The sequence below is a fragment of the Sebastes fasciatus genome, chromosome 6 (assembly GCF_043250625.1).
Source record: "Sebastes fasciatus isolate fSebFas1 chromosome 6, fSebFas1.pri, whole genome shotgun sequence".
Classification (NCBI taxonomy): Eukaryota; Metazoa; Chordata; class Actinopteri; order Perciformes; family Sebastidae; genus Sebastes; species Sebastes fasciatus.
In genome coordinates, this window is record NC_133800.1 from 29,473,771 (window position 1) to 29,489,067 (window position 15,297).

A 15,297-nucleotide genomic window follows, 5' to 3' on the forward strand; every position below is an offset into this window, starting at 1 on the left:
GGTACACACAGTATAACAAGCTTGATACATGTATGGAGGAACAGTTAATGATGCAGCATCTATATAGGCTGTCCAAGTTAATTTTAGGCACCCATTAAACATAAAACCTCTGCTCACACACAGTGCTTAATTGTCCATGTTTCTTTGTCTAGCGAAACAAACACATTTCAGACACACTTCTCCTTTTGCTGCTTCTCTAAAGGCTGGTTTTAAAGAACATTTCCTGTATACAAATGCTGCGAAACCCTTACACAGTTCTTTTGAAATCCCTCCTCTAAATGTATAGTCTCGCCTTTTAGCCTTGGCAGTGGTATTCCATTGTGAGATTACATAACTTGTCACATCTAAGGTTTCATACACCTGTTTCAGCTCCTCATTCTGTCAGCAACCCAACTGTCTCACATATAGTCCTCGTCTTATCATATGTTTGGATCTGGCAAAAGCTCCTTACTGTACGTGTTCTTGGATTTTTCTAATCAGCAGCCATCAAAAGTGATATTTTACCACTCTTTGTGGGTTTAAGATTTTGTGAACTTTACTCTCTTTGTACATTATTTGACTAAGAGGCTTTTGAAACCATCCTGTTTATGTGTGGCTGTGACAGGATTCTCTTCTTGACCTGATTAATCGTTGGCGTCCTCCACTTGAATGGGGAAAGTTGATGATGAAGAGTCTTGAAGGCCCAGTATTGCAGATTCAGTAACATCGGTCTCTTCGTCCTGCAAACATAAGTCCCCTTGTATCATGGTTCTTGTGTAAGGTCTGACAAACCGTAACATTTATGTTATTTTTTCAGTGTCTTTAGTGTCTCAAACTTACCAGAGAGGCAAACCATCTGCTGAAAAGATAGGCGGCTACTTTCCTATCCTTGTTGGTTGATTCACTTTGACCGTCCGGCCCTTTCTGGTAACATTTCCATTCATGTGTAGTACATAATGGTTGCTGGTGCTTGGATTTTGGACCTCAGGGCTGCTTGAAAATGATTGAGAAGTAATAAATTATTACAGACATTCTGTTGTTTATTTTCCAATCCTTGGATCGAAGTAATTTAGATTTTATTAATGCTACTTGCATGTTATCGGTAGAAGTTCTGCGTTTTGCTCTGTTCACTTCTTCTTTACTTGGCTCTGCACAGTTTTCTCCATCAGCCTCCCCCGCATGGTCTCCTGTAGGCGTAGGAAGTGCAGAGGAGCTGTTTACGCTCATGTCTGGGTCCAAAACGGATACCACCTTATCAAATAACTGCAGAGAAATAAAAACACCATGTAAATATGTTTTAAAACAGGATATAATTGTTAATACTGGCTTCATTGTTCTTGCACAATACAGCGTTGGTAGTCCAGATGGCTGTCATCTCCACTCACCTCTGGGGTCATGTGATCCTTATAATGTGGGAACATAGCCAGAGGATGCTGCTTGAGCTTCTCCTCCACAGCAGCCACGTATTCTCTACGAATCTGCTTTTGGATATTCTGCTTTGAAAAGCAAGCGTGTTCTTTAGAGATGGACTTTCTAGGCTTTGGAGTGGAGTCGTGGTTGTTTGGAGTGTCTTGAAAAATAACCGGTGAGACACCTCTGTGGTCCCCGGATAAGACTGACGTGCAACTACTGAAGTCATCGAGGTTCACGTTTACAAAACGACAACAACTGCCGACGGAGGAAATCTTGTTTGCTGAAGCTTTAAGATACTTTGTCTGCAACCTCTCCTTGTACCTGAGGATTAACAAAAAAATAACTTTACTAATCTCATAAAGCTGTTTCAGATACTTAAATATCAGTTGAAACAATGTGGATACAACACAAGTCAAGGATAAGGATAGGGGAGAGTGGGGTAAAATGAGCCAGTGGGTAAGTTGACCCACCCCCTGTATCTTGGCAACTGTGATTATGTTTTGTCATGTGACCATAAATTCAGGAAGTACCCATCATTTCTATCTTGCTGTGATGGAGTTAAGCACATGGGAGAAGTAGTAAGTACTTTTTTACACCAAAAACAGTTTTTTCCCTATCAAAGTAAATTTTCTGCATGTCAGGAATAATGAATGTTAGGTCAAAGCAAATTTATCCAGGTCTAAAAAAATATATTATACATGTTGGTGATTTACTAAGATATAACACCATGTTAATCCCTTCGCTAAAGGTTAGCCTGAATTGCTAAACTGGGCCATTTTTTCCAAATTGGTAGCTATGGGGCAAAGTGAGCCAAAGGCTATGGGGTAAGTTGAGCCACTGGCTCACTAATATTCTACTATTATTCCGAGCCACTGGCTCAACTTACCCCACCATAAATTAACCAAATTAATTCTCTGATGTATAAAATGGTATTACTGTTGAGTGTTACACAACTTGGTTTGATTTTTTAATGTGTTAACCTTTATAGAAGAGGGAGATAAAGGAAGTAAAAACAGTTGGTTATAGTGGAACAGCAGAGGCAAAGAGGGTCCTCACAGAGGAGGTAGAGAAGGAGCTTGCAGACCATATCAAGAAGCTGGCTGAACAGTTCCATGGCCTTACTCCAAAGAAATGCTGTGAACTGGCATTGGAATTGGCAGAAAGAACAACCTTCCTGTCCCCAACAACTGGAAAGAGCAGGGTTTAGCAGGTAGGCCTAGGTCAAACCAAAGACCAAGACGAAAATCACAGCATACAGCAGTTCTGAGGAGAGTGTGATGCCATCCCATTTGATGACACTTCTGAACATGAGAGTTCTAATGATGAGAGAAGTGAATCAGACATCTCAGATCTGTCAGTTGGTGACTTTGTCATAGTAAACTTTGTATCCAAAGGCAGAAGCTACCATTACATTGGCTTGGTTGAGAGCCTGGAGGGCAACGAAGTGAGTGCAAGATTTCTCAGAAGAATCCGGGGGAACACTTGACGTGAGAAGCCCACCTTTGTATTCAAGGAAAAGGATGAGGCATCTTTTCCACTGAGTGATGTGCTGAAGGAGCTACCTCAACCTCAAAAGGCTGGAGGAACTGCAAGGAGGGAGCAACAGTTCATATTTCACTGCAACCTTGACGACTGGAATATTGTCGAATATTGAATGATATTTTGATTGTTCAATGGTCTTGAAACTCACAGGTGGTTTGTTCTCACAAGTTCATAACTGTGAAACTGTTTGTTAACACACTTATGCTGAGGTTTAAACTTAAAAACTCAGATGTTCAGTTTACCCCACGATGGCTCAACTTACCCACTGACTCGGATCAACTTACCCCTTACCTGGGGCAAGTTGAGCCACAGGAGCACTTTTTTTGGGAAGGTCATTTTTTCCAGACAGCTTTGTGATGGATGCATGCTGATCATTTCATTTGATAGGAGAGATCCTGAATTTAAGGTTCAAGTTTTCATTCTGCTTCTGTCTCATTTTTCCTAACCTCGAGGACAGCATAAGTAAAAATTGGCTCATCTTACCCCACTCTCCCCTACTTTATAAGTAAACCTTTCAAAACACTGAGCAGAGTAAAAAAACTGGTAACAATAAATAATAAAATTAACAAAACAAAGTTACAGTGTATAAAATCAGTATGTTCAGAGGATTCATGGGACCAGGTGGCACAGTGAGGTGGATGGAAGAAGAAGACCTGAGAGTGCGGATGGGTGTGTTGATATGCAGGAGTTCAGAGAGGTACTGGGGGGGGGGGCGAGGTTATGGATGGTCTTAAAGGTGAGGAGAAGTATCTTGAATTCAGTTGCGATATTTAACCGGGAGCCAATGAAGATGCTGAAGGACAGGAGTGATGTGATTAACGGAGGGGGTTCTGTTGATGATGCGAGCGGCAGAGTTCTGGACCAGTTGAAGTTTATGGATGGTTTTGAGAGGGAGACCAAAGAGAAGGGAGTTGCAGTAATCAATGCGGGATGTATATTAATCCGCTTCACCAACAGGAAGAAAAGGTATGCGCTCCTCAGGCAAGGAAGGAAACTAAAGGGGTCTAATGTGTACAGCAATGAACACCTCACCAAGAAGAACGCGGACATCGCTAGACGAGCACGCATATTAAGAAAACAAAACAAGATCCAGGCGACTTGGACTACGAATTGCAAAGTATTCATTAAGTTGAATGGATCGACGCCAGAGGCAGCAAAAGTTCTCCTTATAAGAGACAGCAATGAACTGGACAAGTTTGATGAATAAATGACCTGCTGCTGGGACTATCATGGAGGTAGGATTATTCCATGCAGGTTACTATCTCTACTGCATTCTAACATCTTGGAGATAACCACACAGACAATGACTAACAAACGCTCTCATTCCATATTATTTTCTGTGATTCATTTCAAACCACTAAATGCCACCACAGTTTATACAAACCTAAAAAATGTAAGAACATATTTCAAATTATGATTTTCAGCATGTTAACATCTCCTACAAAGGGCCTTATTATGGCTCATTTGAATATCTGCAGTGTCAGAAATAAGGTACATGAACTGAACAATCTCACTCAGAATAACACCATCCACATCTTGGCTGTGTCTGAGACCCACTTGGATGTAACTATCCAGAATGCTGAGGTATCTATTGATGGCTATAACATCTTCAGGAGGGACAGAAATATACATGGAGGTGGAGTAGCGATATATATAAAAAACAATTTTCCTGCAACACTATGTGCTGAGCTCATGCCAAATAACTTAGAATCCTTATGGGTTAGAGTACATCTTCCTCACCTAAAACCAATCTTGATAGGCTGTTGCTACAGGCCTCCAGGAACTGATACTCATTATCTGAATGACTTATGTGAACTAATTGACAGAGCTGCAGATGTGAATGGTGACATTTTCATATTAGGGGACATGAATATTGACTGGCTTGCAAGTCAATGCCCGATGAAAAAGAAGATGGTGTCACTAGTCAGTGCTTGTAATCTATCACAGATGATTTCTCAACCGACCAGAGTCTTTACTAACAGTGCTGGTCATACATCTGCCACTTGCATCGACCATATTTACACAAATGCTCCTGAGCGCTGCACTAAACCAGTCTCTCTACCTGTAGGGTTCAGTGACCATAACATTATAGCTATTACCAGGAGAACCAAAATTCCTAAATGTGGTGTCAAAATTATTAATAAGAGAATGTATAAGAAATTCATCTCAGAACGTTTTTTGGAGGATGTCAGGAATGTAAACTGGGCCGATGTGTATGCTACACAGGAGCCTGAGGCTTCTTTACATATTTTTATGAACATCTTTATGAGGATTGTCGACAACCATGCTCCCATGAAGAAGTATACTGCCAAATCCAGACCAGCTCCATGGTTGAATGAGTCTTTAAAAGACCTTATGAAACAGAGACAAAGCCAAATCCACATTAGCAAAGTCAGGATCTGTGGAAGACAGACTAAAATATTGTCAATTGAGAAACCGAGTGACAAAACAGAATAAAAGCATGAAAAAGGAATATTATAAAAATAAAATAAATGCAGTGAAACTAGATGGTAACGAACTCTGGAGAACCTTAAATGAAATAATGGGGAGAAATAAAACTGGGAGCCCTTCTTTTGTTCAGTCGGATGGCAGGTTTTTGACTAGACCATTTGACATAGCCAATTATTTTAATGATTACTTTGTGAATAAGGTCGATGCACTAAGGAAGAATATGAGCAGCATGGATTCCAATACTCTCAAACTTATAAGTAACAATATAATGATTAACAAAAGTTGTTCATTTCAGTTTAACAGTGTGGATGAGAGTGAAGTAAGGAAGTTGTTAAAAGCCCTTCCTGATTATGGCTCCATAGGCACTGATATGCTGGACAGTAAGGTACTTTGTCTCTCAGCCGATTACATTTCTGGTCCCATATGTCACATATTAAATAAATGTCTAATGGAAGGTATATATCCTAGTATTTGGAAAGAAGGTAAAATAATTCCCTTACCTAAAGATGGCAGATTAACATTTACTGGGCAGAACAGCAGACCCATCAGTATTCTCCCTGTACTAAGCAAACTGATGGAGAGAATAGTCCATTCACAAATACAAGATTACTTTGACTGTAATGGCCTGTACACTAGATTTCAACATGCTTACAGACATCACTACTCCACTTGTTCTGCACTAACGCAAATGACAGACGACTGGCTAAAAGAGATGGATAATTCTAGGATAACAGGTGCAGTGTTACTGGATTTCAGCGCGGCATTTGATGTCATAGATCATGACCTTTTAATTAATAAACTACAACGTTATGGATTTAGATCAAGTGCAATCACATTTATGAAGAATTATCTTTTATGCAGAACACAAAGGGTGTATTACAATGGCAGCATGTCTAACAGTAAAGGGCTTAACTGTGGCCTGCCGCAGGGCAGCTGTCTTGGACCTCTCCTGTACTCCATCTTCACAAATGACTTGCCATCTGTATTGCATAAAGCCAGTATACAAATGTACGCCGATGATTCCACACTGTATTACGCAGCAAATACAAGCGGCGAACTAGACCAAGTTCTATCTTCAGACCTAAACTTGGTCTACGATTGGATAAAACAAAATAAGTTGGTACTAAATATCTCAAAAACCAAATCCATTATTTTTGGATCTAGTCATAAGCTGTCATCTATGCCCACAATGAATCTCTACTTGGACAGTGAACCTATACAGCAGGTGGATAAGGTCACATTACTGGGACTAACCATAGACAATCAACTGTCATGGGTCGAGCACATAGAAACAATTGTCAGGAAAATGGGAAATGGTATCTCCATGGCAAAAAAATGCCTTCCGTATGTTCCAGCACACGTTCTGGGACAAGTAGTTAAATCTTTAAGTTTAAGCCACCTGGACTATTGCTCACCTGTATGGTCTTCTGCACCGAAAAGCATACTGCGGAAACTACAAATTGCCCAAAACAGAGCTGCAAGACTTGTGTTACACTGCCCCATGAGAACGAACACAGACAGCATGCATCATGAACTGTCATGGTTACCAGTAGAGAAAAGACTTGCCTTAAGCACAGCGACATTCTTTAGTAACAGCATTTATTCTACTAAACCCGAGTTTTTATACAGTCAAATTACCAGATGCAGGGACGTTCACAGTCATTTCACTAGAACAGCAGGTGATGGCCAAATCATGTTACCTCACCCAAAATCGAATGCCTTAAAAAAGACGGTCATTTACCGCGCCATCACTCACTGGAATAGCTGCCCTCTTCACATCCGTCAATCCTCTAACAAATCCACATTCAAATACCATCTACGAATACATTACTTAAACAGCTGATCGATAGTCCAGTGTTGGTCATGTATGGTTTTCTTTGTTCCTTTTTCCCTGATGATGGGCCTTGAGGCTAAACAAAAACAAAAAAAACAAAAAGAAATTGTGGAAAATTTGTGTATGAATTTGAAATTTGAAATTTATATATGTTTGAAAATGTTAGTGTTATTAGTGTAACACAAATGTGATGTTGTATATAGTATGTATGTGATAAATTAATGTACATGATTTCGGACCCCAGGAAGACTAGCTGGTGCCATTGGTATCAGCTAATGGGGATCCTTTTTAAATAAATAAATAAATGTATCCAGGGTGTGAACGAGAATAGCGGTACTGTTGGGTGTGAGCACGGGTCAGCGACCTTTACTATCAAAAGAGCCATTTAAGGCAAAAAAGAAAAAAGAAACATTTGAGCATTGTGATTAAGGTAACACAGCCTATAGTCTAAGTATATAGTATATACAGTAAGTCTAATGCAGTGAGGGCCAAAGAGCAAATGTACTACGGAGTATTAGGATCACATTGAGGGGAAAAAAATCGAAGATTTCCAGAATAAAGTCATAATATTACGAGAAAAAAGTAGTAATATTAAGAGAATAAAGTCATAACTTAACGAGAAAAAAAAGTCGTAATACAATAAGAAAAAAGTCATAACTTTATGGGAATAAAGTCGTAACATTACGATAATAAAGTCATAACTTTACAAGAAAAAGTCGTAATATTACGAGAAAAATGTCGTAATTTTATGAGAATAAAGTCATGATCAACGAGAAAAAAGGTCGTAATATTACGAGAATAAAGTCATAAATTTACGAGAAAAAGTCGTAATATTACAAGAATAAAGTCATAATTTTACAAGAAAAAAAGTCGTAATATAACGAGAATAAAGTCATAACTTTACGAGAAAAAAAGAAAATAACACGTAAAATTACTACTTTCTAATATTATGACTTTATTCTCGAAATCTCAGATTTATTTTTTTTCCTCAGTGTGGCCTTAATACTCCGTCGTACTGTCGTACCATAGACGTACAACAATGATAAATAAAAATGAAAATGTAAACAAAAAAACTGTTATTCATTTCCACTAATTTCTTTTAAAAATCCACAGGGAGCCTCTGGAGAGGAGCTAAAAAGCCGCATGTGGCTCCAGAGCTGCAGGTTGCAGACACCTGGGTGTGAGGGACGGGCGAAGGCGATTAATGTTATGTAGATGGAAATATGCAGACCGAGTGACATTATTGATGTGAGTTTGGAATGATAGTGTACTGTCGAGCATGACCCCCAGACAGTGTAATAAGGTCATAGTTGCTGCTGAGCACCACAGCTATAGTTTCTGTATGAATAGCGGGTTTCCATCAGTTCCCGTTTCCCTTCCTTTTTCACTTTAAATTTGAGCATAAGCAGATTTTTTTCTGTACTGGAGCATTTTTCCACATTGGAGCAGGAAATGCGTCTCTATTTCAACTGCATGCACGTTGCTCTCCGAGTTGTCTTTTTATATCCTCCTTTATGTTTTGCCAGTTGGACACTCAGCCTGCACTTGACTGGAGATCAGTCACTGTGTCATATCTCTGACGAAAAAAGGAGAAGATAAGACAATTTATATTCTCTCTACAGAGGGCCTGATAATAATTCAGGCTACTTTTTGATGTTGTTTCATAACTGGGTTTATTCTGGTGGGATCCCATAGCTGGATAGAACCTTATAAAAACTGGATTCTTCAAATATATCCTTCTGTATTTGTACAGAGAAGCCTACTGTTGTTCTTAGTGATATTATATTTTGCAGCATCACAGTGCAGTTTGAAAAAGTAGTCCCTTTAACCTGTTTCCAGGTAAAAGGGACTACTTTTTGAGGCTACTTTCCAAATCACACACTTTTTCTTTTTACTTTTAGTACAGCTGCCCTTACAAAGTACGTACTGTTGCATGCAGTATGCATACAATTAGGATATATTACTTTGTCAAAACACTGTGCCTTGAACTTTGACCTCTCCCTCATATATCTGCAGCACAGAGGATTGTGGGTCAGAATAGCCAGTAAAGCATGCTAGCTTGCATACTGCAAAATGCGACCGGATGTAGTAGGACATCCTGGTATTTTTGGCATTCTGTATTAGACATACTATGATATTGGGACATACTAAATAGTATGGTATTATGGGTATTGGTACGCACATCAAGTTCTCTGCTAGTTGTTGAACTTTCACAAAGGTAGTAGTAGTTGCAGGTCTACTGTGTTTGCTGCAAACCATATCCAAGTTTTGTTAAATTTGATTGTTTTGATCATTAATACAGACTTTTTACAGAATATCTGGGATGCTTATGTTCACGACATTTGTAAAATAGTGGCTGAAAGCACAAAATCGTCTTTTCATGCTAACAGTGTATTTTTGTTATCCTAGCCTCTTTGACTCTCTGCTTAGCGACAGGCTGATAACGAGTACCTCAAAGGTATTTAATCTTAAATAAATAGACAGAAATTCATCATCCTGCTGCCCGTTGCCATGAACATACACGGGTCTAAATGAAGCAGCTCAGTGCCTTTTTTAAATAGCAGTCCATGCCTGCAGTGATATTTGCCTTTCTGCCTCTCCCCTTTCCTCCTCCTCCTCTGAATTCTAAGTATTTCTCACCTCCCCTCATCTCCGTCTATTTCTCCGTCCTCTCACTGGTTCAGTTCAGGTGAGCAAACGTATAAATGATGAAAGTAATAATCCATCACATTTACATAAACACAGTAAATCATCAAGTGAAAGACACCGAGATACTTAAGCATCTTTATTACTGCTGGTATGCCAGGCAGTGTCCACATCTACAAGTCTACAAATACTTTAATTCTAAGCACAATCTTGAGGTACTTTTATGCTTTTTACTTTACTTTATACTTCTACTACTGTATTTCAGAGAGAATCTGTGTACTTTACTCTACTACATTAATCTGACAGGTGTAGTTGGTGACTTTTTTTTCTGTTTTGTTTTTTCAGACTTATTTCAGATCATTTTTTTTCAGACTTTTTTTCAGATCTTTTTTTTCAGACTTTTTTTTCGGACATTTTTTCAGATCTTTTTTTTCAGACTTTTTTTTCAGACTTTTTTTCAGATCTTTTTTTTCAGACTTTTTTTCAGATCTTTTTTTTCAGACTTTTTTTCAGATCTTTTTTTTCAGACTTTTTTTCGGACATTTTTTCAGATCTTTTTTTTCAGACTTTTTTTTCTGACATTTTTTCAGATCTTTTTTTCAGACTTTTTTTTCTGACATTTTTCCGATATTTTTTTTCAGACTTTTTTTTCCAGACTTTTTTTCAGACTTTTTTTTTCGGACATTTTTCAGATATTTTTTTCAGACTTTTTTTTTCGGACATTTTTCAGATATTTTTTTTCAGACTTTTTTTTCCAACATTTTTCCGATATTTTTTTTCAGACTTTTTTTCAGACTTTTTTTGTTCAGATATTTTTTTTCAGACTTTTCTTTCGGACATTTTTTCAAATATTTTTTTTCAGACTTTATTTTGTTCAGATATTTTTTTTCAGATATTTTTTCGGACATTTTTCAGAAATTGTTTTCAGATTTTTTTTGGACATTTTTTTCAGACTTTTTTTTCAGACTTTTTTTCAGACTTTTTTTCAGACTTTTTTTTCAGTCTTTTTTTTGTTCAGATATTTGTTTTCAGACTTTTTTCGGACATTTTTTCAGATCTTTTTTTTTAGACTTTTTTCAGACTTTTTTTCCGACATTTTTCCGCTATCATTTTTCAGATATTTTTTTTCAGACTTTTTTTCCCACATTTTTCAGATATTTTTTTTCAGACTTTTCTTTCAGACTTTTTTTCAGACTTTTTTTTCAGACTTTTTTTTGTTCAGATATTTGTTTTCAGACTTTTTTTTCGGACATTTTTTCAGATAATTTTTTTGGACATTTTTTTCAGACATTTTTCAGATATTTTTTTTCAGACTTTTTTTGTCCAACTTTTTTTTGTTCAGATATTTTTTTTCAGACTTTTTTGTCGGACATTTTTTCAGATATTTTTTTTCAGACTTTTTTTCAGATTTTTTTTTTCAGATTTTTTTTTGTTCAGATATTTATTTTCGGACATTTTTCAGATATTTTTTTTCAGACTTTTTCTTCGGACATTTTTCAGACTTTTTTTCAGACTTTTTTTGGACATTTTTTAGATCTTTTTTTTCGGACATTTTGCCCGACATTTTTCAGATCTTTTGTTTTCGGAATTTTTTCAGACTTTTTTTCAGACTTTTTTTCAGATCTGTTGTTTCAGATATTTTTTCAGACTTTTTTCAGATCTTTTGTTTTCGGAATTTTTTCAGACTTTTTTTCAGACTTTTTTTCAGATCTTTTGTTTCAGATCTTTTTTCAGACTTTTTTCAGATATTTTTTTTCGGAATTTTTTCAGACTTTTTTTTCAGACATTTTTTCAGATCTTTTGTTTCAGACTTTTTTTCCCCACATTTTTCAGATAATTTTTTTCAGACTTTTTTTAGACTTTTTTTCAGACTTTTTTTGTCCGACTTTTTTTTGTTCAGATATTTATTTTCAGATATTTATTTTCGGACATTTTTCAGATATTTTTTTTCAGACTTTTTCTTAGGACATTTTTCAGACTTTTTTTCAGACTTTTTTTGGACATTTTTTAGATATTTTTTTTCCGACATTTTGCCCGACATTTTTCAGATCTTTTGTTTTCGGAATTTTTTCAGACTTTTTTTCAGACTTTTTTTCAGATCTGTTGTTTCAGATTTTTTTTCAGACTTTTCTTTCAGACTTTTTTTCAGACTTTTTTTTCAGACTTTTTTTTGTTCAGATATTTGTTTTCAGACTTTTTTTTCGGACATTTTTTCAGATAATTTTTTTGGACATTTTTTTCAGACATTTTTCAGATATTTTTTTTCAGACTTTTTTTGTCCAACTTTTTTTTTTTCAGATTTTTTTTTTCAGACTTTTTTTGTCCAACTTTTTTTTGTTTAGATATTTTTTTTCAGACTTTTTTTTCGGACATTTTTTCAGATGTTTTTTTTCAGACTTTTTTTTCGGACATTTTTCAGATATTTTTTTTCAGACTTTTTTTCCCACATTTTTCAGATATTTTTTTTCAGACTTTTCTTTCAGACTTTTTTTCAGACTTTTTTTTCAGACTTTTTTTTGTTCAGATATTTGTTTTCAGACTTTTTTTTCGGACATTTTTTCAGATAATTTTTTTGGACATTTTTTTCAGACATTTTTCAGATATTTTTTTTCAGACTTTTTTTGTCCAACTTTTTTTTGTTCAGATATTTTTTTTCAGACTTTTTTGTCGGACATTTTTTCAGATATTTTTTTTCAGACTTTTTTTCAGATTTTTTTTTTCAGATTTTTTTTTGTTCAGATATTTATTTTCAGATATTTATTTTCGGACATTTTTCAGATATTTTTTTTCAGACTTTTTCTTCGGACATTTTTCAGACTTTTTTTCAGATCTGTTGTTTCAGATATTTTTTCAGACTTTTTTCAGATCTTTTGTTTTCGGAATTTTTTCAGACTTTTTTTCAGACTTTTTTTCAGATCTTTTGTTTCAGATCTTTTTTCAGACTTTTTTCAGATATTTTTTTTCGGAATTTTTTCAGACTTTTTTTTCAGACATTTTTTCAGATCTTTTGTTTCAGACTTTTTTTCCCCACATTTTTCAGATAATTTTTTTCAGACTTTTTTTAGACTTTTTTTCAGACTTTTTTTGTCCGACTTTTTTTTGTTCAGATATGTATTTTCAGATATTTATTTTCGGACATTTTTCAGATATTTTTTTTCAGACTTTTTCTTCGGACATTTTTCAGACTTTTTTTCAGACTTTTTTTGGACATTTTTTAGATATTTTTTTTCGGACATTTTGCCCGACATTTTTCAGATCTTTTGTTTTCGGAATTTTTTCAGACTTTTTTTCAGACTTTTTTTCAGATATTTTTTCAGACTTTTTTCAGATCTTTTTTTTCGGAATTTTTTCAGACTTTTTTTTCAGACATTTTTTCAGATCTTTTGTTTCAGATCTTTTTTCAGACTTTTTTCAGATATTTTTTTTCAGATATTTTTTGTCCGACATTTTTCAGATCTTTTGTTTTCGGAATTTTTTCAGACTTTTTTTCAGATCTTTTGTTTCAGATCTTTTTTCAGACTTTTTTCAGATATTTTTTTTCGGAATTTTTTCAGACTTTTTTTTCAGACATTTTTTCAGATCTTTTGTTTCAGATCTTTTTTTTCAGACTTTTTTTTCGGACATTTTTGATTTCACATATGCACAAAAAAAAAACTGATTTTGGCTAATTTTTTACTGCGGTGTGCACGTAGCCTAAAGAAAAAATACTAGTATTACTGTACTGCTAGCAGTAACTAGCAGTAAAATTACACCCTTAAGGGGACTCTGAAAAGGAACAGCTCTAACTCCTTTTCGAATATGTAAAACAAGGCATCAAGTGTTTGACAATTTATTTTTCTTATACTTTTAATTGTTTGTAAATACTACTTGTTTCTGACTGTCCACTTGTTGGTATGATCATTCTTTTTCTTTATTTTATATTTAATTTTTTTTGTATTCTACATGTTCGAAATACATTTTGAAATGAAAAAAAAGTACAAATACCTCATAATTGTTCAGTACTTGAGTAGCGTTACTTATTATGTTAGTTACATTCCAACACTGGTAGGCTACTTTAACAACAAATCACCCAAGAAATTAACTTCTTTAGCAAAAATGGAGACATAAAGACGTTAAATGTCACTTACCATGGGAAAATGGGCCTCGTGGTTTTTGTCTCCATCCCTCGTTATTAATATAATTTATTTAATAATTAATAATGATAACAGCAAAAAAGCTTCTTTAACGTCACATTTGCAACGGTTGAGAATCAAAGTCTGGCTCGCGACCTGCACAGCTATGTTTGTTACTTGGTAACCAGTTTGTTTCTTGGTACCCATGGTAACCAGCAGTGGAGACTCTTGTGGAGGAGGGTGTTGGATTTTATGAGAAAAGGGGATGTTAAATAACCGGTTTACATTAAATTAAACGCATAAACATCTACATTTACAGTCGACCATTATTAGCAGAGCAGTAACACGTCTTGTTTAAGGAATACACATCCACCTAAAATAGATGTTTCCGTTTAAATCAGTGTTATTCTTCCGGTATGCTCTCAGGCTATGTGTGGACTTTAAATGGAGGAGTATAGATAGCCAAAGTGTATGTATGAGTGGTGGTATATGATTACCTATGAAGTTAGGTGTATTTATAGTGTTCAACTATGTGGTTACAGCTGTTGTGTGTTGTTTGAGTGGCAGTATTGCATTACAGCAGTAGGCATTGTAGTTTTAGGCAAGCTTTACCTCATCTTATACAGATTGTATAAAGGTTATTGTGATTAAATTAATCAAATGTCCTCTATATGGGCCCTACTATATGAGCACTAGGGGGCTCTCCTTGTTAGCACATTTGCAGTTTAGTTTATGCCAGCCTGAACCACAGCACTATGCTATACCATCATCTGTAATGCTGAAATATACTACTTAAATATAACTTGGATGTATTTAAGCCCTTTGCTTGAGTAGTAATACCACAATGTAAATATACTCCACAGGTAAAACCCTGCATTCGTTATTTAACTTAAGTAAAAGTGCACAAGTAGGCTATTATCAGCCAAATGTACTTAAAGTATCACAAGTAAAAGTACTCATGTGTTACATTCACATATTACAAGAAGAATATTAATGTTGCTGCTGTTCAAAGTGGAGCTAATTTTAACTGATTCATTTACTTTATCTATTTCAGAGCATAATATTTTATAAAATGATTATATATTTTGCAAATTAGTGGGGTAAAAAGTACAATATTTGCCTTTTATCAAGTACAATAAAATGAAAATGTAACATACTGTACTATTAATTATGCTAAACTATCTGCCTCTGCTTTTGCAGTTCTTTTACTGATGTTTACATCTAACATAGCAGATAGTTTACTGTAATTGAGAGATTCTGCAGAACTTCTCATGCGTAAAAAAATGATTGTTGTTGACTGGATTTAATCACATGTCCTTC

At 35.3% G+C, this 15,297-nt stretch overlaps 1 protein-coding gene across 1 annotated transcript; it reads right to left on the bottom strand.

Moving 5' to 3' along the window:
* Positions 1 to 145: 145 nt before the first annotated feature.
* Positions 146 to 14,469, bottom strand: fam47e (family with sequence similarity 47 member E). Its single transcript, XM_074639098.1, has 4 exons — positions 13,993 to 14,469; positions 1,365 to 1,713; positions 820 to 1,166; positions 146 to 719 (listed from the first exon to the last, which is right to left on the bottom strand). Exons 1-3 carry the CDS (start codon positions 14,025 to 14,027, stop codon positions 1,107 to 1,109), a joined length of 444 nt encoding a protein of 147 aa, XP_074495199.1. The 5' UTR covers positions 14,028 to 14,469; the 3' UTR covers positions 146 to 719; positions 820 to 1,106.
* Between the last annotated feature and the right edge of the window lie 828 nt (positions 14,470 to 15,297).